We start from the raw sequence: 27,883 nt of genomic DNA, 5'->3' as shown, positions 1-27,883 counted from the left end.
ATCTTTAGTTCAGTCCTCTTTGGAGCTTAGCCAAATATCTGTGTAATATACACTTCCACTAAGCCCGAAAATTTTACCTTCAATGTACTAGTGCTTCAAAAATTTCTTCCACTAGTTTAGTTACTTACCTAACTAGAGTTATATAAGGATAAAATTGTTTATAAGGATTAAATTGCCTCAAGGTACCACACAGCCAAAATGGAACTCACCCTTTACTCCCAAACCTGGTCAACATCAAATGAGTTTTTTCTCTATCTCAAATGATCACTTATTTAACCAGTTTCTTAAGTCAGAATCCTGGCAAATAATTCACCACCCTTTTCTCTCATTCCTATATACAACCCTTCAGTTATCTCTGTTGCTTTAATTTTATCTTTTAAATATCCTCTATTAAATATCAACTCTTCAGCACTATTGCCACTACCGTAATCCAAGCTAACATTTGTAATCTTATTACAAAAATCTATCAGTCTACTAGATTTGGAATTTTACGTTTGCTCCATCGCCAGTCCTTTTCCTATCATGCCATCAGGACCATCTTACCAAAATGAAAATTTGTGGGTCATAGACCCACCACTTGTTTAAAATGTTGAAATGACTTCCCAATTTTGGGGTGGAAACAATGTCCCTAATGTGGTGAGTACTTGCCTAATGTTCCAGCCTCATCTTGCTCCACTCTGCCTTTTCGTTCTACATGCCATTTCTTCAGACTAGGACTCTCTTAATTCCATCCCCCATACTCACCACCAACTTCGCGCTCCTAACACTTTATAATTCAGTTCAAACCTCAGTTCTTCGATCCACTGACTCACACAGAAATGTCAAATTTGTTACATATCCATTCCTGTTTTTATTTCACATATTTATTTCTTAATATGATGAATACCCATCAACATCCACTTTGACCCAAGAGCGGGAACATGTATGTTTATTTTTTGTTTCTTTCTTTTGCTAGACTGTACCCTCTATGAAAGCAGGAACTTCTCTAGTTTGCTCACTCTTACACCCTCAGCTCCTAGAACAGTGCCTGGCACATTGAACTCGGTAAATAAATGTTATTGAATGAATGAGTGATTGAAGGAGAGAAATCACCAAAAGCTGCAACAGACAAATCTAAAATAATCTAAGATCAAGCTAGTTCTTCATGAAAAAGTGAAACAAGCCCAGTAAACTGAAGTAGCTTCTCCAAGATCACAAAGGTAGTCTGTGACAAAACTGGAGTTCCTTATTCACCAGAATCTGTGATAAGCCGTACATCGTGCTCTGATTTTTGCAGCCTTAAATGCATAAGAGACAACTCATACTGTTGTAACACATTCTGATCTAGTTGGGCTTTCTTCACGTTAAAAAGGACCAATCCCAGTATGCAATGCAAACGATGAGTTAACAGTCGCTTAGAAACCCATATCCCAGCATGCCTTGCTCCCGAGCGACCTCAGAAGTGGGTATGAGAGACGCCATTGCATTCTGGGAGTTGTAGTCTCACAGGACTGCCCCGCCCATTATGCAGCTTCGGCGGCCTACGTTTGGAGGAAACCGTACTGGGTGGCTTAGGGCGGCCGGAGCCCTAGAGAGCGGTGCCGCCCAACAACCTTTGCCTTCGGCAGGGGGGCCAGCTCCGCCTCTTCTCGTATCTTTCCCATAGCCCAAAATGGCGGCGGAGGTGGATTTCGGCGACCTAGAGCTGTTCGAGGCGTTTGACCACCTAGAGGAGTCGACTCCGAAGCCAGTTCACACCCTCTTCAAGGACGACGACGGCGACGAGGAGGACGAGAATGGGGTCGGCGACGCGGAGCTGCGGGAGCGGCTTCGGCAGTACGAGGAAACCATCGAGCAGCTCCGCGCCGAGAATATCCTTCCCGCTCGCTGGGCCCTGTCACTGGGGAGTGTGGTGTGTGCCGTGCCCGGGAGGGTGCGGGCGGAAATTCCACGAGGCTGAGAATCGCGGGTTCGGGTTGCGTAAGCTGTCCCCGAGGCCTCGGCGCAGACATCTCCCCTTCTGGGATCCGTATCCTGGACCTTATTCGCTCCTCCCGCCCCCCAATCTGGGGCCGGTTTTTAGCGTTATTCCGGACTCTTCCAACTGTTCAGTTGTAGACTCTTCACCACTTCTCTTCCCCTCTTTGGAGCGTTATCCGAACTCCTTTTTTGGAGCCAAGCTAAAGTTGTTGCAGTCACGCTGTAGTTGTATGTTAGGAGATACCGGATGCTTAGACCTAGGCGCAGATGTGTCCTTAGGGCGGGGCAAAAGTTAGTGGTGCTAGGATGTGCAGTTGGGGGCGTTAAGGAGTCGAGGCATGCAGAGATAAATGGTTAATTGCTTGATGAACTTCGGGGATTCATTTTAAAGTTCTTCCACTTTGAAATAGCTTCCGTGGTTAAGGTCCATTGCAAACCCCTAGGGAAAACGCGCCAAATAAGTTTCCGTTTGCCTTTCGTCACATGTTTACAGCCTTTCTAGCAAGATGTGTTAATATGTTTATTTCCATTCTTAGAGAATTTTTGGTGTTTTTTTGTTTGTAATACACATGCAGGTAATTTTGGCTCAGGTAGTTTTTCTAGTGTAAAGACCCCTGAAAGTGGTTGGTAAATCATCTTTTAAGGTTTTCGAAGTCATTTTTTCATAATGCCTTTTTCCTCGACATTTAATTATGAAAAATTTCAAAATACAGAAAAGTTGAAAGGATTTTACAGTGAACATTCATAGATTCCATCCTAGATTCTTCAGTTCTTAACAGTCTGTTATGCTGCATAACATTTTTGGTTTAGTCTGTTAGTCTCTTTGAACTACGTGACCCTGCCTTAGAAATACCATGTTGGAAGGGATGAAAACTGTATTTTAGTTTTTAGATCCACATACCTAGCCCTGCAACAAAACAGGAGGTCAGTAAGTGTGTCATCCTCAAAATATTTGTCTTTTAACGTTTATAACATATGTTTATAACATTGACACCAAAAGTGAGGTTAGTAGTTGAATTTTATGATCTTCATATTTCTATTTAATGAGGGCTTATACTCCTTAACAAGTAATAACATCAAGAACTTAAAAGAAAATTGAACATTCTGACTCGACCAAGGTATGAGATCTTGAATTTGAATATTTAATCACAGTTGTTTTTTTTTGCAAAAAGGGTGTTTAGGATTTTTGTACCATTTTGTACTCAAGAAATCATAATAATGATCCTTTAATTTGTGAGGGTAAAATTTGAATTCTCACAACCGTATTAAACTTTGAAACTGACTTATTGGGTGAAAATACGTGTGAAACACAATTCAGAAGTTTTTGACTTAATGTTCAGAACAGGCAAGTTATCAGCCTAGCTGTTGCTATTCAGCAAACATTTCTGGGAAGTTAGAATTCAGATTACAGTATTAATCTGGCTGAAGATTTATTTATACAATTGAAATGTGCTCATAAATAGAAATAATGCAAGATGCAGCATTTTAGAAGAAGAGAAAGTAGTTGCTTTTGAAAAAAGTACAGTGAGTAAATTTGCATTCAGGCATCTGATTTTAATAGAAGATTAAATGTTGATATTTTGTAATATAAATTTATTTAGTAGTCACTAAATTAAAATATTTCTTAAAGTACAAATTTATTACACAGAATGGTATGTTAAGGCTTTCAGAATATGGGGTACCCTGATGCAGTTTCACATGGAATTTTTTGTCCCTGGTACCAGCTGAATTAACTGGCTACACTGGTGACTAAAACTTTAAAATTTTAGAATTTAACATATTTAGAATTTAGACATATTTCAGAATATGTCTAAAGAATAACTTCTCTATGCCCTACTTTCCTTCCTCTATGTGAGCACACTTTGTAGACCTACACTTATTTTTGGTTAGGTAGTAAACATATTGAATGTAACTAGGATTCTTAAAAAAATCACAATTTTTATATATGTAAAGATATTTTATTTAGACAAGCATATGCTTTGTAATAGAGTTGTTCATTTAAACATTAAATATTTATTTATAAGGGGGTTATAATCACCTGAATTCAAATGATTACAGCATCATAGGCTTTGCCAATTTATAAGAAGCAAGCATTGGTATCCAGAAAAAGGAATATATATATACATATATATTTTAAATTGGTGTCCTCCACATTGTCAGACTGACAAAGCTTTCTACAGAACACCGAGGAAGAAAAAAATAAAATTATTTAGATAAAATTGTACCCTACATCTCTTGATTTAACCCTTATTTTTGGAACTTTCATGATCAGAAGTGTCTCTTCTTTTTATCCAGTAAACATTGTGGGGTGTTTTTTTTTTTTGTTTTTCTGTTTTTTCTTATATATGATGAAAATTTTCAAACGTACAGAAAGTGGAAAGAATAGTACAGTTAATACCCATATTTTCACACTTAGATTTAACAATATTTTGCCATATTTCCTTCTTCTAATTCCATATACATATTTTACCCCAGATATTTCAGCATGTATTTTTTTTTCTAAAGACTTTCATGTTACCACAACACCATGATCACACCTAATAACTGGCACGATTTCCTTAATAACATTCCCAACCAGATTCAGATTTCCCCAATTGAATGTCTTTATTGCTGATTTCTCAAACTGAACTCCAGTCAAGGGTCATGCAATTGCATGTAGTTTTTAAAAACATGATGTATTTTTTAAAACTGAAGTTTGTGCAAATTGAAGCAAGTTTCTGGGTGTCTTCATATTTTAATTTTGTTTCTCTACTTGATGTGGGCAATTCCACTTACAGATTGATTTATTTCACGTGCTGTACAGGTAGAAGGATTTGAGGCAGGTGTGGAGGAATCAGAGATTCAGCTGCTCCCAGGTTACCGAAGGGATATATAGCAGATTTCCAGGCTGCAGTCTAGTTCTGTTTTTTGCAGTATTTGAAAGTCAAATTCAGGAATGAGATACTTTTTACATCTCTACTTTAAAATTTTGGATTTGAGCTACTTAGTGCAGTGTGCTCTGCCCTCCAGAAAGAGTCTACCCATTTATTTATAAAGTGTTTCAATTTCCCATATATTTCCAAGCCAATTTCACTGATTCTTTGAGAAATATATTCTTGTAACCTGCTGGTTTATTCAATTCCTCCCTCCCCTCAATTTGTAAACAAACAGCCATTGGGTAAAGAAGCTTTTTGGTTGGAAGATTAACTGTAGTTTTTAATTTTTTTATGAAATATTTTTTAAAATATGTAATGTAAAAGATACCCCTAAAAACTGTTAAAGTGGGTAACACTGGAGTTCTTTGTGGTTCTTGATCTTATTTGTAAAATATTATATGATCTTTGGTACTTAAGAATTATAAAGATTCAGTGTTTATATATACATATGCAAGTTTTACTTTAATGTCTTCTAAGAATATGTTTTAACTTCTGTTTTAGTGGAATATTGGTGAACAATACTAAATTAGATGGACCTTTATTTCAGATTCTATTTATGAACAATGTTATTTCAAAGTAAGTAATTTTCCCTTTCCTAAATATTATGAGCTGATGTATTTATGATACAATGTCTTCTATAAATACGCTGTTTTCATTTTTACTTTATATACCATCTTTATTCTTTTACTTAAAATTTATGGAATCATGATAAGAGTGAGGACATTAGAGTCATATAAACCTGAATTTGAAGCTGGACTCCTCTACGTTCTATATCTGTGAACCTGGACAGGTCACTGACCCTCTCTGCATATCAGTTTCATCACTGGAAAACAGGACACTAATAGTAACTACCTCTTAAGTAGCTAAATGAGCACCTGTAAGAGCCCAATAAATAGCCTCAAATAAAAGTCACCGCTACCGCCATAAATAATCTTAACCATTTCTCTACCACAATCAGGGAAGTAAGTTTTCCCTGTTGGCTATCTTCAAAGCTTACCCACATGATTTTTTTTTTCTTTTTAATAGCAAAACTAGACCTTTGCAAGCCTTCCAGCATGCTTGGGTCTAGGATGACTCAGTGCATTCCTGCAGTGCTTGCTAGAATGTTCTGACATGGTTTGAGGCCTTGACCTGTCCCTTCCTCAGAGCAGGGTCATAGACATTTCAGACACTTGCTTGCCCCCTTCGGCGTCACTTAATCATATTGTTATCTTAGGCGCCGGGCAAGGTAAAGGGACCACACATAGGGTGTCACCTGGGTGGCAGGTCCATTGGCTACTTCGTCGCAGCAGCAGCAGAACCTGAGGCTCTGGGAGGGGGGAGCAGCCTGTGGTGAGCACAGGAGCAGCGCGGGGCTGGGCACGCGGGGCTCCAGCGCCGCTGTCACCGTCAGAATCGGCCTCTAACTCAAGCTCCTGGCAGTCTTCATGTCTGCACCGCTCACCTGGTGTTGTGCCTGCAGAAATCTTAGAATGTCAAAGCTAACGAGACCTGACAGATCACGTCTGTAAAGAGGAAGTTGGCTCTTTTGGCCCCTCCTGAACTGAGCACTGAAGAATGTATGATGAACGTGGTTCTTGACCTGGAAAGCTGGGCAAAATAGACCTCAGTCATTTTTCTTGCATTGCATTTTGGTCTTTTTTTCTCCAGTGTAATATTTACATAGGTGTTTCCTTATATGTGCAGAGAGGGTGTCTGGGAGGAGGATGTGGAAGAGCTGAATGCATTGATTATCTTTGTGTTGCAGAAATAAGGGGCTGAGAGACAGGGTAGGAAGGGAGCTTTTCGTTATGTAACTCACCCTTTTAGTTCTTTTGAATTTTGAACCATTTACATGTATTATAGATTCAAAAATTAAGTATGTAAAATTTATAAATAAAATCCATGTAGTCTTTGCATAAGTATCTGCCAGCTGTTACATCCTAGGCACTGTATTAGTTTATCATAATCATTTTATTAACTTGACAACAATGTATATATTTTTCCTAAGGAATAGATTCCTGAGTGTTACAAAGAGTCAGCGATTTGATAAACTCTGAAAAACAAAATAACAAAATTTACACATGACATCTTCTAAAAATGCATAAAACTCAATCAAGTCAATGTTTTACTCTGTCTGGGTTCTGACCATTTTGTCCTCTTACGCAGGCAATATCATCAAGAAATAGAGGAATTTGTATCAAATTTAGTAAAAAGATTTGAGGAACAGCAGAAAAATGATGTGGAAAAGACTTCCTTTAATCTTTTGCCCCAGGTATTTCAAACTTAAGAGATTTTAAGATTAGTAGGTTATGCTTTTCACTGCCAATTGTTAGGCTCCGGGGATCCTCTTGAATCAAAACCAGAATGACTGTTGAGATTGACTGTTCACCTCCCATCCTGCAGCCGGGCTTCCTTCTCCACAGTCTGACCAGCGCAGCCACAGGGCTTTCTTTTGGATCACTCGTGCTTTTCTCAGGGAGTCATAGTCACACCTGGCTACACTCAAAACTGAAACCTTTTTATTTTCTATTCCCTGACTTGGACACGTGGTTTGGGGCAGACAATTAATTTTAGGTCAGAAAAAAAAAATCTCTGTTTCTGGGGTTTATAAAAGATGGATTCTTTTTATGTAAAATGAACAGGTTCATATGCCATCCTTTCTTTCCCTTCTACTTGTTTTAAAAATCAACAGCATGCCCAAAGAAATCTGAGAGATTCCACTCTGAATATTAGGGCATGAGTTTACCTTAAGAAAATCAGAATTATGATTTCTGGGCTTTTTTTTTTAATAAAAAATTAAGGTAAGTAGAGTCTCTCAAATAAGGATCTTTAGCTGTTTATCCTCAGAGGTTGGAGAATGGAGTATTCTAATTAATTAAATTTTTTGTTTATCACCTTTAGTTTTCACCTATCAGATATAATTTTTAAAGATTCATGGAACAAAATACATTTAACAATAAAAACCATACTGAAAAAAAGAAAAAAACCATACTGAATATTATTTAATATTTGATTCAAGAAACACTTCAGAATTTTGTAGTGGCTTGAGGTCTGTAAGGGTTATAATATCAGTATTGACCAGTAATACCAAGTTATATATTATTTTAATCTTTGATTATCTGATTTCAAGGTAAAGTCTGTCTTGTCAGTTTAAGTGTTGAAAGTTCCATAATTAATATTTGTTAACACAAAAGTCATAGTGTAAAAATAATTTAAAAAAAAAAAGTCATAGTGTATGCTAATGTTCCAGAAGATACTATCTTTTATATATCTTTTTAACTTTCCCACTTGGGAGATTTCTTTCATAAGCATTCCTACCTAGCTTAACTACTCAACTCACCCTAATTATGACAACAATGAATTCAAAATTTTATATACCTTAATGGTATGTATTAGAAAATAAAGTGAGTGTGTTCAGATTGCTAATATTTGAAATTTAAAGTTGTTAAAAATTGGTTACCTTTTGTAACGTGTGTTTCTCTTTGTGTTAGCCTTCCAGTGTTATGCTAGAAGAGGACCATAAAGTAGAAGAATCCAGTGCTGTTAACAATAAGGAAGCTTTTAGTGTAAGTTTGGACATTTAAGTTTTGAATTCTGCAGATATGTTTCCTATCCTATGTCCATTGGGTGGCATTTAAATGATAAAGTGGTATAGTCATATGTCATCAGATGATCACATATTCTTTCATTAAATTTGTTGTAAACAACAGTGTAGGCTTCAGCCTCTAAATACCATAGTTTGCTTTTTAATAACTATTTCATTGTGGCCTGGGGGCACAATAGATATACTTTGGAGGACTTTATTTTTCTCTTGACTATCCTCTCTGTTCATCTTCTTTCCTTTCTTTCTTTTTCTTTTTTTAATAGATTTTTTTTTTTTTTAGAGCAGTTTTATGTTCACTGAAAAATGGAGTGGAAGGTACAGAGATTTGCCATGTATCCTCTGCCCCCAGACATTCATAGCCTCCCCCACTATCCACAGTCCCTACCAGGTGGTACATTTGTTACAATTGATGAACCTACGTTGACACATCATTATCACCCAGAGTCCATGGTTTACGTTAAGGTTCATTCTTGGTGGTGTACATTCTGTGGGTTTGCACAAATTTATAATGATATGCATCTACCATGAGACTATCATACAGAGTAGTTTCACTGCCCTAAAGATTCTCTTTACTCCACCTATTCATCCCTCTCTCCCACCTCTATTCATTTTTAAGAACTTGGATGAAGATATAGAAAGCATGCTTGTGGAACTTAGAGATGGGTGAAGCTGAGAGGGATATATAGCTAATATAACAGGTGGCAGATAGGAAATTTTAAATGTTCACAGACTCCAATGGTGGGTGAAAAACAGAAGACGATTTACAGAGATGAACCTACATTTAGCCCTTTCAGTACCTATGCAAAATTCAGCAGTGTCAGTGCAGTGTAGTGGTGTGATTTTGCAACTTAAAATTTTTTAAAGAAGGTGATGTAATCCTGGATTCCATTAAAGGAAGACTAGTTTTCATGTTCATGGAGTATTGTGTCCCATTGATGTACCACAATTTAGACTAAATTAATAAGTGCAGAATCCCCCATTTCCAGGCAGGTGCCACTTTAAATCCCAGAACCTTAGAGTTTAAAAGGGAAATGGAGTTATCTAATTCAAATTCAGGAATCTTTCTTTAAAGTGCCCTTAGAGCATCTTGGTCTTTTTTTGAGTCTTTCCAGTAACTTGGAATTCACTTTTTTAAAAGATGAGACAAACCACTTCATTCTTCACACCTGTGACAGAAACTTCCACTCTCTAAAAGTTGAGCTGAAACGTGCTTCTTGTACTCAGTCCGATCACTGGTCCTAGTTCTTCCACTTGGCATTTATAGGGTGATCTAAAACGATACCTTTGCAAATATCAGCCTTTATCACATTTGCAGAGATGTGTACATACCTTGTGAATCTTTTCAGTAAGATCTGTGGGCTCTTCATCATCCCAGCACCCCCATGTCTTTAAAATTGTGGAAAACTGAAAATAGATTGGATATAGATGATTTTAAGGTGTTAGTAATTTTCTTAAGCATGACAGTGGTATTGTGATTTGTAGAATGTTCTTATTCTTAGAAGGCTCATACTGAAGTATTTAGGGGTGCAGTGTCATGAATAGAGTCTGTAGCTGGTTATGTGTGGAAGCTAGAACCCGGGTAGGAAGTTATTGTATTAATCTCAAGCTGGAGAAAATAGTGACTTAGACTAAGATGATAGTGGTGTCGACTTACTTTTTAAAAATGGCTCAGTAAAAAGTGTGTGTGTGTGTGTGTAGAGATGTACACACAAAAATGTCAGTTAACAATTGTCGAATCTAGATGGAGGGTACATGGGTGTTCCTTGTACCATTTTTTTCAACTTTTCTGTAGGAAATTGTTCCCAAAAATTGGAAAGAAAGGAAAAGAGTGATTGGGAGGAAAGGAAGTGGAAACAGTGACTATATAGATATAGACAACTGTCTGAGGATCTTGCTGCAAAAGGAAGCAAAGAAATGGGGAATTGGAGGGAATGTAAGAGTTGTTGACAAGTTTTAGTTTTTTAAGTCTGGAGAAAGTGCAGCTGATAGTAGTGATCCAACAGGAAAAATTCAGTGAATCTAGGCAACAGAGGGGAATTCAGTGATGGAGATCTTACTTACACGTCAGAATGTGGCTCCTTTAACTAGGGAGTTGATTATTATTTCTAATAATTTCATCCAGAAATAAATTGTTAAAACAATTAATCATAGTCTTACATTATTTAATGTCTTTTTTTTTTTCTGCTTAAATAGCAATATTTTTTGACTTGTTTTCTGCAGGTTGTAGGAAGTGTCCTGTATTTTACTAATTTTTGCCTTGATAAATTGGGGCAACCGCTACTAAATGAAAACCCTCAGCTTACGGAAGGATGGGAAATACCCAAGTATCCTACATAGTGAATGAAGATCTTTATGCATCTTGCCATTAAGTTCACCTTTAAAAAAAAAAAAAAACCAAATTTTGCAGACTATGATAACTATTCCTTAATAAAACTCACTAAAGGTACCAGCAAGTCTTCAGCCACATTGTTTCTCTAGAAGGGCAAGAAATACAAGTAAAGGCAAAAAGGTTTGTGTGGGGAGTTGCTTTTGTTTTCTTCTTCTTCTTCTTTTTTAACCAAAACCATGAACTCTTTTAGCTTGAAAAGTTAATATTCGTTATTGCTAGCTTACGATAAATAAACAGATTAAACTAGAATTTCAATATATAGACGTGTTAAATGTTTAAGTCAGTCATATTGGAATTCATTGGTTCACGCCTGATGTGCCTGGGTGGGTGGAAAGGTATAATTACTGCTGTCAGTTTGATTGCTGTCTTATAACCATCTACCCCTTTCCAAGTTACCTAAAGGAAAATATGATAATCTGTTTGCCTTGGTTCTTCTGTTATTAGCCACTGAGAAAACTCAGAGGTAACAGATCAGTCGGGAACACAAGGGTTCTTGGTTAAAAGACTTGGTCAAAAGTACTGTTTGTTTAAATCACTAAGCACAAGAGGTGAAAGTGTACTCATTTTTGCAGATAATAATTGGCGATCTACATGCTTTCTTGTCTCTGATACACGTTGCTGTCATACAGAATTTTGTTGATTTGCTTTTATATTTCTATTTACATTATGAAAATCTTTGTTTTTTGACCAAATAGGCCAAAGCCTCACTGTTTCAATTGTGGTTCTGAAGAGCATCAAATGAAAGATTGCCCAATGGTAAATTTTTCTCATATAAAAAAAAATCTTTGAACCAGAGCTTTCTAATGTTTTCAATACATCTATGGCATTGTGTGATGTGAAGAAACTTCCTGTCTTACTTTCCCGTAGTCCTTGATTTTGAAATCTTTCCAAATTTATACATAAGTTTTAAAGACATTAGATTTTTAAAAAAATAATTTATTACAGTACTCTGTATTTGAGATGAATAAAACATTATGAGAGTTCATTTTTAGACAACTTATTTTCAAAACTTTATTTTATGTTATGATCGTACCAAGGTAATAAGAAATTAAAGGACTGCTTTTCTTCTTTGCTTATTTTTCTAAAGTATCCACTCTTTTATACCTGTCCCTTATGCATTAAAACTGAAATAATCTGTGTGCTTGACCTAGAAAAAGTGCTTATATATATTTAATTTCTGAAATATTTCTAAACTGCTCGATACCATTCTTTCCAAACACATTATGATTTAGCCTCGGAATGCTGCTCGAATAAGTGAGAAGAGAAAAGAGTATATGGATGCCTGTGGTGAGACGAGCAATCAGAATTTTCAGCAGCGATACCATGCAGAAGAAGTAGAAGAAAGATTTGGAAGATTCAAGCCAGGAGTTATTAGGTACCTCTGTCATTTTACCATAGAATGTCATTTCTACTTCCCCACTATTTGGAACGTTCTGTGGACCTTCAGGGTAATAATCAAGATATAAGTGTTCTCTAGCAAGGCTCTACATAATGTACAGCAATTAATCCAAAAACATTTATTGGAATTTTAACTATGTGTTTGATAGGCACCGTGCCATAGGTGTGTAATATAAGACATAGAAGAGTTTTAAAATATCAGACCAGTATGTATTTTCATCCAAACAAGAATACAGTATTTTTCTTACTCTTTTATTTTTACTCAGTGAGGAACTTCAGGATGCACTGGGTGTGACGGACAAGAGTCTTCCACCTTTTATATATCGAATGCGCCAGCTAGGATACCCACCAGGCTGGCTCAAAGAGGCCGAACTAGAGACCTCAGGGCTTGCACTCTATGATGGAAAAGGTATAGTATGTTCAGTTAGATAAGTCAGCTTAAGTGTTCTTTTTTTTTTTTTTTTTTTTAATTAAAGAATCACAGTAAAATGGGGTGGGAATGGCTGGCTTATTTAGTGTGTGCTGAGTTAACTAAAAAATATCTTGATGGTGTTTCCCTTGTTTTACAAGGAATGAACTAAAACTTCATTGAGAGTTATCAGATGATTATCTGGACTTGCTCAGTGACTACCTAGCAAGGTATTAGCTCTGCAGCTAGACCTCATAAGCTCTTGCCTTTCTCAGTAATGGTAACAGAAATATATCCATCTCTGCCAGGAGACCTATAAAAGTTAGAATAAATAAACCCTCCTATAATCTAGAACTTCTCTTAGGTACCTCCTCTAGAAAAATATTCACACGTGCGCACAAGGAAATGTATGTATATAAAGATACTTTTTAACATTGACCATGATAGTGAAAAGTTAAAAACAACATTAAGGCCCTAAAGGAGAATGGCTAAGTAAACCGTGGTAGATCTGGGGGGGTGGAATCCCTGCAGTATTTTTAAAAATGGAGTAAATCCATGGAGCTAACGTGGCAAAATCCCTATGCAGTACTGAGTTTAAAAGGCAAGTTTCTGGATGACTTACATATTATGATACCATTGATCTTAAATTAAAAAAAAAAAACCCACACGGATGAAACAATGCTCTATATTTTCTACGAGGAGTTATGTTTGTAAAAGATATTTTTGAAAGATCTTAACCAAGGACCACCTAGATTTCAGGGTTTGGACTCATAGAGGCCTTCCCTGACCACTTTATTTAAAGGTGTCTCTCCCATGTTTACCCACCTGTTCTGCCAGTCTTTATCACTTCACCCTGTTTGTTTTCTTCATGCCCTGTCACAATTTGTATCTATTTATTTATCATGTAGCACAGTGCCTGGCATCTGGTAGATAGTAAATAACTTTTTATATAAAAATTTTTAAAGTCCTAACCAGTATACAGCAAACTCAACAGTGGTTATCCCTGAGAAGGAAAACAGGATTGGGCTTAAGATTTTAGTATTATCTCTAATGCTCTACATTTTTAAAAAATGAAAGTGTTTCTAGATATTACTTAGGTAATTAAAAATAAAAATAAAAAATTTAGGAACTTCCCTGGCAGTCCAGTGGTTAAGACTCTGCACTTCCACTGCAGCGGGTGCAGGTTTGATCCCTGGTCAGGGAACTAAGATCCCACATGCCGCGCAGCACAGCCAAAATAAATAAATTAATTAATTAAATAAAAACTAAATAAAAAATTTACCACCCCCCCACCTCAAGTAGTACCAAAGAATATTTAGCACAGCCTTTTTTTTTTAATTTTATTTAAATTTTATTTTTTTATTTTTGGCTGCATTGGGTCTTCGTTGCTGTGTGCAGGCTTTCTCTAGTTGTGGCGAGCGGGGGCTACTCTTCGTTGCGGTGCGCGGGCTTCTCATTGCAGTGGCTTCTCTTGTTGCGGAGCACAGGCTCTAGGCGTGCGGGCTCAGCAGTTGTGGCTCGCGGGCTCTAGAGCACAGGCTCAGTAGTTGTGGCGCACGGGCTTAGTTGCTCTGCGGCATGTGGGATCTTCCCGGACCAGGGCTCGAACCCTTGTCCCCTGCATTGGCAGGTGGATTCTTAACCACTGTGCCACCAGGAAAGCCCCAGCACAGCCTTTTAATATATCCCCAAGTCATGCTGACATTCAGATTATCATTGCTCATGCCACTCTGTAGGTGCTTGCATTTCTGTGTTTTCTCTCTCTCTCTCTCTCTCTCTCTCTCTCTCTAAGTTATTTGTTTGAATAGGGATTCTTTGGACAAAAGATTGTAGATCATTGAGAGCCTCTTAAATCTCTTTTAATCTGTAAGTTCCCTTTCTTGTTTTTAACAAAACTCTGTATTTTGTCCTTTTGAGTTTTCGAGATTTTGCTGATGCATCCCCATGGTGTTATTTTAGCATGTTTCTCTGTCCCTCTGTTTCCTGTGAATTGTGGTGGAATCAGTCATTGGTGATCACTGCCTATATCTATCTGTTAATGATGGGTGACACACTGGTTATATTCTTATTCTTTCATTACTTGGCTTCTTATCCTGAAAACTTATATAAAGAGAAACTTCTCATCAACTATTTGTTTTCCTTAGGTATATAGACATGGGACTAGCAAAATAAATGTTTGATTTATTTAGTACTTTTCAAAATAATGAAGTGGTTCCCAAGTATCCTTCAAAGACTATTCTCATCTGTAAAGTGGTTTTAATAGTATGTACCTCTTAGGGTTGTTATGAAGATTAAGCGAATGAATACTTGTAAACTGTTTAAAGCACTATCTGAAAAGAAAACACTAGCTCATACACAGTAACCATTATATAAATGTTTATTAAATAAAGAATTGGAATAGAGGATTAGGCAAATCATAAGACCAGTGCAAAACAGACTTTTCAAATAACTCATGGAAGAACTAAAGTTTCCAAGATTTTAAATGTTTATTTTTATCAAAATAATATGTCCATGTTGTTTAAAAATTATAATCTAATGGTTCAGACAAATTATAATTAAAGCTATTCTCGGAATAATTCTGTGGTCATGAATCTAAGCGCTTTCCAGGTCTACTTTTGGTCTGGAGAGGGATTTATATGGGCATCTAGCAATATTAAGCTTTTTGATGGTCTGTAATAGATGGTGCTGATGGAGAAACAGAAGCTGGAGAAGTACAACAAAATAAAAGTGTCACTTACGATCTCTCGAAATTGGTAAACTATCCAGGTTTTAATATATCTACTCCCAGAGGAATTCCAGATGTAAGTGTGTTGGTTTTTTATTCTTCTGGGATGTGACATTATTTATGTAGATTGTTCAAAATGTTAGCTTATGTAGCAATTACTGTTCCATAAAGAAGTAAATGTGTTACTTTTGTGTTTACTTTTTAATTTCCTTTATGTTGATTAGAATATTAAGTGAAATCTTGAATTCATCAAAAAGAAAAAAACCCCACAGTTTTTTCCAATTTTATGCCCTAAGAAAAGGAGCTAAAATAGAATGGTGAGATTCTATAAATCTAAAACTATTCTAAAATTAAAAGATGATTTTTTAAAATATGGGATGGTTTGAAGCAGTATTATAAGTTTTACAGAATTAATTGGGAAGTAAATTTCTACCTTTAATAAATCTAAGTATACTATAACTTTTTCCTACTCTTCCCTCTTCCCCCTCTCCCCAAAGTAAAGTTTCTCCTATACAAGAAAGGTTTGCTACACTTAATCTTTTCCAACTTTCATCTTACGTTTCAGGCTTTAACAACTAACTATAGTAGTGGTGATGGTGGTGGTGGTATTTTAATAAAAATGCATTCTAGGTGTTCTTAGGGACTGGGCTTTAGAGAAACAGCCAAAGGTCTGAACTTACAGTCTAGTGAACAGATACGAAGACGTGTGTAATTAATCAAGGGCTGAGTTGCATGTACAGACCATCAGTGCCTCTGGAAGTGGGTCCAAGTACCAGCCTACATCAGAGTCTCCTTGGGGTGTGCATTAGAAATGCACGTTCTTGAGCACCGCCCCTGACTTAACTGACTTAGTCCCTGGAATCTGTAGGTTTCACAAGAGCCCAAAGTGATTTCTATTGAGAACCACTGTTGAATGTGTTACTGGCGATAAGAGAGAAACGAGTGATGTTGAACCTTAAAGATTATTGCTCAGTTTGGAAACGGAAAGAACAGAAGATAGAAAAATCAGCATGAGTGAGCGAGTTAGGAGAAGGGAACAGTTAACAGTCACGTGAACAGCGCTGGTGCGTCAGGAGGGGGCGGGAGCCAGCCAGGCCGGATGAGAGTCTGTGTCATTACTGCCTGTAACTTCTTCTTGTAGTAGGTGGAACCTTTTTGGGCCAAGCGATTTTGTCAAGTAGTCTTTTAGTGTTCAGTCCTGAGCATTCTGCAGGCAGAGTTGGGGGTTTTTTCCCCTTCATTGCTCCATTTTTTTCATTAATTTCCCCAAAAAGGAAAAGTCACATATGAAGCGGAAATGTAATTTGAGACCTCCACCTTACCTCCTGTCAGCAGACTATTCAAAGCATGACGTTTTCCAAATACATACTTATTTTTCTCTTCTCCTTTCATCATTAGGAATGGAGGATGTTTGGTTCCATACCAATGCAGGCATGTCAGCAGAAAGACGTGTTTGCCAATTACCTAACTTCTAACTTCCAAGCGGTAAATAGATTTTCAGAGTGTGGTTTATAAAGATGTATCGCGTCTGTCTGAGGAATTTTGTAACTCATTAGGCATCTTATTGCCTTTTCTCGCTTTGGATATAAAGCACTCTGTGTTTTCTGATGAATCCAAAGGAAAAAGATAACTGCATTCACCAGTTACCTGGACTTAGCTCCAGATTGGTTTTCTACATCATATTTAAGTGAAGGGATGGAGTTCAGTTCTTTGTGGACCCACCTAACTTGTGTTCGGTTTGGTTCTCCGTTAGCCGAGTGTGAGGTCCAGCAGCAAGAGGTCTTCGTCTCTGCCCAGCCCTAGTAGTCCAAAGAAGCAGAAGAAGGAAGGCAGCTCGGCAGCCTCGCCCGCCGACATGGAGCTTGACTCGGGTAGGTTTCATCCCGTGGTTTCGATTTCTTTAGAAAGTAGGGCGAATTGGTACACTCCTGAGTTCCATAAGAAAGAGGAAGCTCTTTATGAGCAGTAACTAAAGAGTAAATCTTTTCTTTTATCCTTGGATATCAGAGCATCTCCACTATTATTGATCGAAGCTCAGTTGGAAGACTCATAGCTTGGTGTGAGAGCCAGCTTGGCAGCCGACTGGATACCTGAGTCAGACAGACCTACCCACCCGGTCCCAGTGGTTCTGGACCTGGACCGGCCCCTCTGGTGGGCAGCGCTTTGAGACAAGCAGTGGGACATGCTCCCTTTGGCAGCTTGCTCCCGAGAGGAAGAAGGGCAGAGCTAAGTCAGGCTTTCACAGTTACTCTTCCCAAGTGTATAAATCCACTAAGTCCCTCCTCCCCCCAGGAAAGAGAGACCAGGAGGAAAGTCCATCCTCTCAGAAACCCAGAAGGGAACAAAGGCCTTGCCCTCTGATACTCCCCCAGCCTTTTGTTCTCTGAACCCTCTGGGTTTACCGTGGAACCTGTGGTCAAGCAGGGTTGTGACGGTCCTTTTCAGCAGCTCAGTAGTTATCAGGACAGTCACGCTCCCACCTTTTTGAGTCCTCGCCCCACTACCAACCACCACTCCTTTGGGTTTCCCCTTGGGACTACTGATGAGTAGTTTAGATTTTGCCCCCAGAAGGCTCTGGAATGGATCAGAATTTTGTGTTAATTGGAAAAACTCCAAGTTCACTCTGAACCTAATGAAAACTCACCCCTTGTTCTGTTTCCCGTCACAAACCATGCCCCTCTACTCTGGTCCCATGTAGCATGTCGGATGTTCTGAAAGCGAAATGAAATGGCAACATTAGGGTAAAATGCATACAGATGCTCTAGTAATAAGATGCCAGCAATGTAAATTGCCTCAAATTTGAATGGAGACCTCCCCACCCCGAGTACCCATTTTCAGATTCCCAGGGAGAATTTATTTTACTTTATTGTTTTGGCCGTGCCGCACGGCACGCGGGATCTTAGTTCCCCGACCAGAGGTTGAACATGTGCCCCCTGCAGTGGAAGCACGGAGTCCTAACCACTGGACTGCCGGGAAGCCCCACCCAGGGAGAATTTAAAGGTTGCAGATTAAATCACCTTAAAGCCCAAAATTGAATTATTTTGCACTAGCAACTTCAAAGTCCAAAATTAAAGCCTCCAAACCATTTTCCCAAATTTTTTATTCTGCTTATTCTTACCACAGGAGTCTTGATGCCTTAGTAAAGTTCACAACCTGGACGTTTAGCACCGACAGCCTTACTTCAATATCTAGTCTCACTTTTAACACGGCCAAAGAGTTCATAGGAAACAGAATTACAGCCTTTGCCACATACCTATGAAATTTTGAAAGCAAGCAATTCCCCAGAACCCAAAAGCAGTTGTCCCAGACAGAATTACATTCCCAGAGCCCAGCACTTCCCAGTGTTATCAAAGGCCACAGCCAAGATTTCTGAGTAAGGGCAAAAATCTTGGTTTCTGTCTCTCAAGGATGTTAGTTAGTGCCAGTCATCTGACTCCACCACCTGGGAACTTAAATTAGGTTGGAAGAAATTTCCCCATAAGAAGAGAATTTTGGTCTTAGGCACTTAGAGTAGTAGCTCTGAGGAGAAGACACCCGAGCTTGGTATTTTGGACCACTTGGGTTGTAGTTGCTTTCTCTCGAGGTTTGGGATTTGCGGCGGTGGCGCTCCGTAACGAGGTCCACACGCTACCTGCAGGCGCTTTCAGCCCTCTGCTGGGAGCTGCTGCTTCTCTATCTTGTGAGGGGACTTCTGAGGCCTAGGAAACCTTCCTCTTAAGGGAAGTTTCTCTCTGTTTGTCTGTCTGTCTCTTTCTTTCTCCTTCGTGTATAATTAACCAATCAAGAGCCAGGCTGAGCCCACGTGATGAAGTGAGACTCAAGAATCCAAGTTTAGCGCCTCCACATTCCTTCCGTGGTTCTCGGTCCACAGTGGAATTTGGGGCAGAAGATCTAGTGCTAGTGCTTGCCTAACTCACCCTGGGATAAACAGTTTAATGAGAACCTCTTTAGTTCTCTGTAAGACAGACAGAACCTTTGCAGAACAAAGATTATTTCCCCCGGGTGCCTAAAAGGCCTGAAATGCCTTCTTTCCACACTATATATCTGGTCTCTGCCTCCGCCGCACTTCCTGAGGACTCAGCTGGGCCCCTACCCCGAAGCCTGTGCCTTAGTTCGCTAGATCTCCCTAGCCCTGCAGTCTGTAAGTGAATTATTTCGTCAGTTGTGCCTGCTTCCGAGCCTCTGCTGCCATCCGCTGAGGCTTCTGCCTGCCCGCACACATTTGTTACATGTAGTTCAAGGTCCCAGACCACCTGCTAAAGGCCCCTCTGGTCGCAGCCATCAGCAGAGGCAACTGGTTTTGTTTACAAGCGCCTGCCTCTGTGCAGGAGCTTAAGTAAGCCTCTGCCTTTTTAGAAACAGCCGCACCTCTAAAAGAAGCCACCATAACATGCAGTCACCTGCTGAGGACAAAGAACCCCGTGACAAGAGCTTTCTTGCCCAAGCCACAGACTTAAAAGATGGGCCAGTGCCAGGATCAGAACACTCTGACCACATGTAAAGCTCAAGGCCTCAAGCCACATATCTTGACCTCCATGTGTCTTCCCACCCCCAGGCCATCCTTCTGTTGTTAAAACATGTTGTTTTCCGTGTTCCCTCTCAGCACAATGAATGTCAGGGTCTTTGAGGGGGTGAATAGCAACCCCTTTCCCTACCCTGGTTCTGAACAACTTAAGTGATCATTCAGTGAGTAGTAACAGATCAAATTATCAAGGCCAGTTACAGGGCTGCTTCATGAAAGGGCCGAGAGGGTCTGCTAACTGGACTGGGTTGGCTTATGAACACCCTGGTAAATGGTCCTAAAGGCAGGCCCTTCCCACCCCAGAACCACCGCAAGCCCCCCCCACCAACCCCGTCCCCAGCTTCTTCCTGCCCTGCAGGGATGAAACTCTGTAAGGCGTAGCAATTCGAGTGCCTTTTGTGGGCAGCTCATTCCCAAGAAGAAGAAACAGTGAGTCAGTCTAATTGCCATTTTCCTGTGGAAAATTTTATTAGCAAATAATGTGTTATAAGTGAAATGGATTCCATATTGCAAAGCTGTGGGTACAGTGATTCAGCTTGGAACTTTGAACTATAAGTACCTGAACATCCTTTTCCCATTTAGCATTCTTATGTTAATAGTGTTCATTGTGATATTTTGTGCAAAATGAAACTTGGGTTAAACTGTTTAGTTATGTTTTATTCTTAAAAGCATAAAGTACATATATTGTCAAATAGCTCACTAGCTTCGCCATCCCTTCTCCCTGCCAGCTGCCCCTCCCTCCTCTGTGCTCTCTGCTGTAGTTGGCAGCACCCGTGTTCTCGTAGCTCCCGAGACTGAGAGATGCCATTCGTCTGCAGCCGCATCCCCCTGTGATCGTGGCTTTCCGTTTCTAGCCAGTTACCGAAATCTTAACACTGTCTCAGAAATTGCCTCTTTGTTCAGGCTTTTCTCTCTCACCTGAATGCTCTTGGCGCCCTTATAACTGATTTTTTTTTTTTAATCCTTCCTTTCAGCTTTTTTATCCATTCTTTGCTCTTCTGATTGAGTTAACGTCTTAAAATCTGAGTGACAGTGTATTACCCTCCTCACAGATCTTATTGCCTATACAATAAAGTTCAGACTGGCTTTGCATAGGCTTTATGATTCTGTGTTACGCAGTTGAATTTTCCAAAGTTTTTACATATATAGTGTGTTTCAGACTCCTCTGCTAGACCCTGAGGGCAGGAAGATTAATAAGACACAACTGCTACCCTTAGTTACGGCTCTCTGTCGCCTAGGATTGCAGATGTGTAAACATTTTAATATAAATGTGGTGGCCTGTAGTGATACATACAGGGGTTAGTATCACAGAGCTGGTTACCAACTGTAATACTGGCACCAAGGAAAAACTGAGCAGCCGTGCTGGATAAAGTCATAGCCTCTTCCCAAGAATGACTTCAAGCTGCATCTTGAGGGATGAATTCAGAGATTTACCAGGGCCATGAGAAGGGTTAGGGCATTTGAGACAGTGAGAAATGCAAATACAGAAGCACGAAGCATCACGGCACATTGGTCCAACAACAGTGTGACAGCTGGAGTCTTTTAAACCAGGCAGTAAGAAATGACATGGTGGAAATAGGCAAATTCTTGGTTGTGAGAGCCTCATAAGGCACAGAGGAGATCGGACTTCTTCCTGTAGGTGATGGGAAGGCACTAAAGAGTTTCTCATGAGATGGAAAGGTTATTAGGACCAGATTTATGTTTTAGGAAGACTGATAGTTTGGAGGATGGATATAAGGAAGAAGAGTCCAGAGGCAGGAAGGACTCATATTCCTGACAAACAGTAGTGGGCCCAAAATAACGCAGCACCTATGACAGGCTGCAGGAAAGGGTGGACCCCAGAGAGCCAAGGACCTGCTGTGGGCAGAAGGAAAGGGGGAGGACTCTCTGATGACGCGCAGGTTTCAGTTTGGGAGACTTCAGCCAGATGCCACCGGTGGTGCTATTAGCGAGCTTAGCAAATGGGGGAAGAGTGTGAATTTTAGGAAAAGCTCCTCTGTTTTGGACAGGTCGGATCTGTCGTGTCTGTGGTACATACAGGTAGTGATGACCAGTGACCAGTTGGCTGCGTGAACCCACAGTTCAGGCGAGCAGTCTACGCTGAGGGTACAGAATTGGGAGGTAAGCCAGGGACTTCCCCGCGCTGCCTGCTCCACTTCATATCCTTCTGCCTCCACCCACTCTGGAGTCTAGGCAGCTGAATTTCCAGCCCAGTTTCCTACTGTGTTAAAGTTTTCCCTCGGTTAAAGTTCCTGGCGCCAGAGATCCTGACCTTTCCCCCTGCAGATGTTCTTTTCAGGTGGATTGAGGACATTAAGTGATGGTCATGGTATCTGAGGATCCAGTTTTCCCCTCTTGAGCCAGTTATTTTGGCCAGTGAACCTCTGGATTCACCTGAGTTCAAATAATGAGTGTCAGTAAAACCAAATAAATGCTATATGACAACTCAAAGTGTCTCAACGTCCTCATTTCAGATGCAGAGGTCCCGCACGGGCCCCCGAGCAGCGAAGCTTTTCAGTTTCAGCCCCCGCTGCCCCCTGGCACTCCTCCGCTGCCCCGGAGCACCCCTCCACCCATCTTCACGCCTCCGCTCCCCAAGGGCACCCCGCCGCTCACTCCCAGTGACTCACCCCAGACCAGAACTGCATCTGTGACTATGGACGAGGACGCACTGACTCTGGAGGAACTTGAAGAACAGCAGAGGCGGATCTGGGCAGCCCTCGAGCAGGCCGAGAGCGTAAACAGTGATTCTGATATTCCTGTTGACACACCTTTAACCGGGAATTCGGTTGCCTCTTCACCTTGTCCGAATGAGCCTGACCTCCCTGTCCCAGAGGGAAAAACATCTGAAAAGCAGATGTCAGATGAGGCTGAGGTACCAGACACCTGCACAGAGAAATCAGAAGTTGAACAAACCTCGAGTCCAGATTCTGAGGCTGCCTTGCCTGGCCAGAAGGAAGAGGAAGGGCCGGCCGAGGCCGACTCTGAAGGTACTCTTGACAGTGGCAGGGTCGGGTCAGACTGTGAGGTCAAGAATGGAGGCAGCAGCCAGAAGCTCCTTCAAACGGACACCAGTCCTGGAACAGCCACTAAAATCCATACCCCTGTCCCCGACATGAGCAAGTTTGCAACCGGAATAACGCCATTTGAATTCGAGAACATGGCGGAATCTACTGGAATGTACCTCAGGATAAGAAACTTGTTAAAGAACTCGCCCCGAAACCAGCAAAAACACAAGAAGACTTCTGAATAACTGCTTTTGACATAGCACCAAGAGCTATTTAATTATAACTGTGCATTCTGGTAATTAGTACTAAGTGGACAGGTAAAATTATTTTCCTGTTTGTCCCTCCCATGTTAAAAGAAGTCTATCTAAGGCTTAATTGTGGTCTGAAGTCAGGCCTCTTTTAAAGAACAGAAGGACCGAGCTTGCTGGTTTACTGTATTTTATTCTCGCCGATAAAACCTTGCGGGGGGGGGCGGGGGACGTAGGGAGGAGCTGGTTTAGAGGTAGTTTGTTAAGGTTTATACTATTTTTGGATCGTGTCTGTCAAGAGTGATGGTTTTTATCTGTCTTTTGTACATTGTTTTCCCTTTCTACATTTTGCTAATTATCCTGTATGTAAGTTTAATATATCACTTTTTAAAAGAAAAAATTCTAACCATTTAAAATTCATATTTCAACTCTGTCAACCAAATGAGAAAAATCAGGGATGAGCAGCTTTATCCCATTTCGGGTATTTTTGTAAGTGATTTACATGCATCAGTTTTAATAACACTTTTACTTTTTTGTAACTTCATTCTTCATATAAGCTTGCTATACAGGTATGTTCATCTTTGTGTACAAAGGTTTAATAAATTAGTTTTCATATACATAATCTGAGACTTTGAATACAAAAAGATGATTCACAGTTAAATTAGTATATACAACCTTTAAGTTTGGAAGTAAATTATGTGGTTGCAAAAATTAGTAGCAGCAAAGGAAATAAAGAAATTACAAGTTTGGGTATTTTCAGTGGATTTCGGCCTTAAATATAGAAACAGCAGGACCTTTTAAAGTAATCATTTTGAAAAAAATAAATGGAGGGCAGCTAGCCTTTGTACAAAAATAATTTTCTAGATTTGAATCCTATGATAATTGTTAAAAACAAAAAGTAGACATAAACAAATTGCGTTTAATTGTCAGATATATCAGATAGAGCTGAAACTATGTTTTTTGTCTTTATGTGGAATGCCATTACATCTTTATAGTCAAGTCCATGAAAATAAACATTTAGATGATCTTGAATGATTCCTGTTAGGTAGTGTTATTCTCCTCACAGGCCAGCAGAGGGAGCAAAATATAACCATTTCAGATTCGGTTTTCATTTTGGGAACTTGAGAAACCAAATTAACTGGGAAGAAAAATTATATGAAAGAGAGAAATTTATTTTCAAGGCCCTCACAGAACGTGCTAGAAATTGAATAAAATGTTTAATACTTTTGGCTTTTTTCTCTGAGTCGAAGTCCCTAATAAAACTGATCTTTTACAATAGTTTACATAGTGCTTTTACATTGTCTTACTCAACATTTCTGTCAGGTAAATGTCTTATCACCACATTATGTACATAACCTAAGGAAACTTCAGCGGCATAGAGAGGTCAAAAGGACTTGTCAGCAATTAAGAAGTGGTTGTTGAGACTTCCCTGGCGGGCCAGTGGGCTAGATCCCTGGTCGGGGAACTAAGATCCCACATGCCACGTGACACGGCCAAAAAAAAAAAAAAAAAAAAAAGTGGTTGTTGAGAGGCCAGTCCAACTAAAGACTTGACTGTTCCCTAAATCACAGACGTAGTTGTTTAAATGCCCCTTAAGCACAGCATTGTGCAGAGTCTCCTATGACACCAGAGATAATCTAACAGTTATCTCTCTAGCATGTCCCACAGACGATCATGTTGAGGTTCTTTGTGCTTTATTACCCCATTGTCACAATCGCCATATTAGGTAGGGATCATTAACTTCATTTTTAGAGGAAATGCCTAAGACACACAGTGGCTGAGTAACCTGGTGAACCTAAACCCAGATCACTCTGACCCCCATATCCATGCTCTTAACCATTAAACTGCCTCTCTGTCAAAAGCTCTATAAATCACTGGTTTCTCAAAAAATCGACTCCTATTTCTCTATTTTTCCAGTTACTTATTGAGGGTACACTTGAGTTGTTCTATGTGCTTTGGGGCATTAAAAGAAGAAAAGGATAGAATCTGTTTTAAGAGGAGCTTGGCTACTAGCAGGAGAAAATGGATGGTTTCCTCTTAGGAGATTGATCATGTGGCCATGTGAAGTGGGCAAGGTACCTGGGCTATTTTGGGATGGTGGGAGAGGCACCTAGGAAGGACTGGCTTTAAATTCACAGGGCCAGGGGTTTCAGTATTCGTTTGGAGGGTATTTGAAGACTTCTGGAAAGAGAACCTTTGAGCTAATCCTTTAAAAAGGTAGGTAGAACTACAGATTTCCATAGACAAAAAGTGTTGAAATACACAAGAAGTGGCATGAGTAAAACCAAGCAGGAACACTCAAGAAATGTAGGATGGTAGAAAAAAAAAAAAAGACTTAAAAGTATTGTTTATTCATTGATGCTAAGAACTCTTGATTGCTTTGCTATGGGGTTTGAATTTTATTAAGACAAAGGATCTGCTAAAGATCTTGCAATGTGAAGTGACCTCATCCAAGTGGTATTTTAGGAAGTGAAATCCTAAAGCAGAATTCAGAATAATTTGAGGGGAGATACTTTATAGAAGTGAACCCAGAAAAATGGAAAGTGGTTGCCTTAAGAAGGTGGCCCATTTTTTAAATGCATTCTGTTTGGTGTATTTGAATATTAGGAAGAGAGTGTTGGGTGGAGGAGTGAGTTGTTGTTTGCACTTGGCCATGCTGTGACAGGTCTCCAGGTGTGGAGAGGTGAGGTCATAACCAAACACTTGCACTTCAGGCTGGACTGGGAGCCGGGGTGGGGACCCGTTTCTAAGCTTTGCCTTCGGTGAAAAGGAATGTGAATTGTCATACAGGCTGCTAAAACGAGGCCAGCTCTTTGTCATCTCCTTGAGCACGTAAGTGGAAAGAAGTCTCCGTCCTCACTAAAATACTGAACGACTGATTTCTTTTTTCAAATGTTGCATGTCCTTACGTGGTCAAAGTACAGTCTACTTTGTGCCAATAAGAGGCTTCCTCCTAGTTGGTTCTATTCTTCAGCGTCTCTGATGGAATCATTTTGCCCTTCTGTCTCATACTGTGTAGGTTATCATTAGCACATAAAACCAGCAAGGGTATTGTAACAATCGTGAATTTGTAAGGTAGGGCTCAGTTCCCAAGAACTCGTGTCCACACAGGCTGTGTTTTTCTTTAGCATTTAAGAAAATAATTTTTTCTTCAACTTAATATATTCGTTTGATTTACTGGTATAAACTCACTTTTAAATATTTAGGATTAAATTATTTTGTTAAAGGGTTTCTAGATAGTTCTTGATAACAGAGCCGTTCCTATAATCTTAATAATGTGGAAGTCTCTGAACCAAACATGTTTTTAAAATCAGCAATCATCTAGCTAGAATGTTTATATTGAAATATTGGAGTGGAGGGGAAAAAAGTGAAAGCTGTCTTAAAGGAAATATCTTTTTTTGTCTCCTAAAGAAATAACTGCATTGGAGAGGAACCAAGACGGTGGAGTAGAAGGACGTGCTCTCATTCCCTCTTGCGAGAACACCAGAATCACAACTAGCTGCTGGACAATCATTGACAGGAAGACACTGGAACTCACCAAAAAAGATACCCCACATCCAAAGACAAAGGAGAAGCCACAATGAGATGGTAGGAGGGGCTCAATCACGGTAAAATCAAATCCCATAACTGCTGGGTAGGTGACTCACAGACTGGAGAACACTTATACCACAGAAGTCCACCCACTGGAGTGAAGGTTCTGAGCCCAACATCAGGCTTCCCAACCTGGGGGTCCGGCAACGGGAGGAGGAATTCCTAGAGAATTAGACTTTGAAGCCTAGTGGGAATTGATTGCAGGACTTTGACAGGACTGGGGGAAACAGAGACTCCACTCTTGGAGGGCACACACAAAGTAGTGTGCACATCGGGACCCAGGGGAAGGAGCAGTGACCCCAGGGGAGACTGAACCAGACCTACCTGCTAGTGTTGGAGGGTCTCCTGCAGAGGCGGGGGGGCGGGGGCTGTGGCTCACTGTGGGGACAAGGACACTGGCAGCAGAAGTTCTGGGAAGTACTCCTTGGTGTGAGCCCTCCCAGAGTCTGTCATTAGCCCAACCAAAGAGCCTAGGTAGGCTCCAGTGTTGGGTTGCCTCAGGCCAAACAACCAACAGGGAGGGAACCCAGCCCCACCCATCAACAGTCAAGCGGATTAAAGTTTTACTGAGCTCTGCCCACCAGAGCAACAGTCAGCTCTACCCACCACCAGTCCCTCCCATCAAGCCTCTTAGACAGCCTCATCCACCAGAGGGCAGAGAGCAGAAGCAAGAAGAACTACAATCCTGCAGCCTGTGGAACAAAAACCACATTCACAGAAAGATAGACAAGATGAAAGACAGAGGGCTATGTACCAGATGAAGGAACAAGATAAAACCCCAGAAAAACAACTAAATGAAGTGGAGATAGGCAACCTTCCAGAAAAAGAATTCAGAATAATGATAGTGAAGATGATCCAGGACCTCGGAAAAAGAATGGAGGCAAAGATCGAGAAGATGCAAGAAATGTTTAACAAAGACCTAGAAGAATTAAAGAACAAACAAACAGAGATGAACAATACAATAACTGAAATGAAAACTACACTAGAAGGAATCAATAGCAGAATAACTGAGGCAGAAGAACGGATAAGCGACCTGGAAGACAGAATGGTGGAATTCACTGCTGTGGAACAGAATAAAGAAAAAAGAATGAAAAGAAATGAAGACAGCCTAAGAGACCTCTGGGACAACATTA

At 40.0% G+C, this 27,883-nt stretch overlaps 1 protein-coding gene and 1 non-coding gene across 8 annotated transcripts; both read left to right on the top strand.

The window, feature by feature from the left end:
* The first annotated feature begins 1,524 nt into the window (after nucleotides 1–1,524).
* ZCCHC8 (zinc finger CCHC-type containing 8) lies at nucleotides 1,525–23,875 on the top strand. 7 transcript variants are annotated; one of them, XM_061168898.1, is made up of 14 exons: nucleotides 1,525–1,852; nucleotides 3,037–3,077; nucleotides 5,376–5,450; nucleotides 7,023–7,128; nucleotides 8,348–8,422; nucleotides 10,681–10,784; nucleotides 10,904–10,969; nucleotides 11,545–11,605; nucleotides 12,082–12,224; nucleotides 12,514–12,656; nucleotides 15,336–15,457; nucleotides 16,780–16,866; nucleotides 17,135–17,252; nucleotides 22,378–23,875. In XM_061168898.1, the coding sequence occupies exons 1-14, from the start codon at nucleotides 1,652–1,654 to the stop codon at nucleotides 23,154–23,156; spliced, it is 2,121 nt and encodes a 706-aa protein (XP_061024881.1). In that variant the 5' UTR covers nucleotides 1,525–1,651; the 3' UTR covers nucleotides 23,157–23,875. The 7 variants fall into 7 exon arrangements, with proteins under 7 accessions (XP_061024881.1, XP_061024882.1, XP_061024885.1 ...); XM_061168899.1 differs by lacking the exon at nucleotides 1,525–1,852 and having other exon boundaries at nucleotides 3,045–3,077; nucleotides 5,422–5,450; XM_061168901.1 differs by lacking the exons at nucleotides 1,525–1,852; nucleotides 7,023–7,128 and having other exon boundaries at nucleotides 3,063–3,077; nucleotides 5,422–5,450.
* Nucleotides 5,914–6,048, top strand: LOC133076078 (small nucleolar RNA SNORA9). The gene has a single exon (XR_009697486.1). It is a non-coding gene; the product is annotated as a small nucleolar RNA SNORA9 (small nucleolar RNA).
* Nucleotides 23,876–27,883: the final 4,008 nt, after the last annotated feature.

Source organism: Eubalaena glacialis, chromosome 15 (genome assembly GCF_028564815.1).
Source record: "Eubalaena glacialis isolate mEubGla1 chromosome 15, mEubGla1.1.hap2.+ XY, whole genome shotgun sequence".
NCBI classification, from domain to species: domain Eukaryota; kingdom Metazoa; phylum Chordata; class Mammalia; order Artiodactyla; family Balaenidae; genus Eubalaena; species Eubalaena glacialis.
This window is presented reverse-complemented; position numbering and strand designations above follow the sequence as displayed.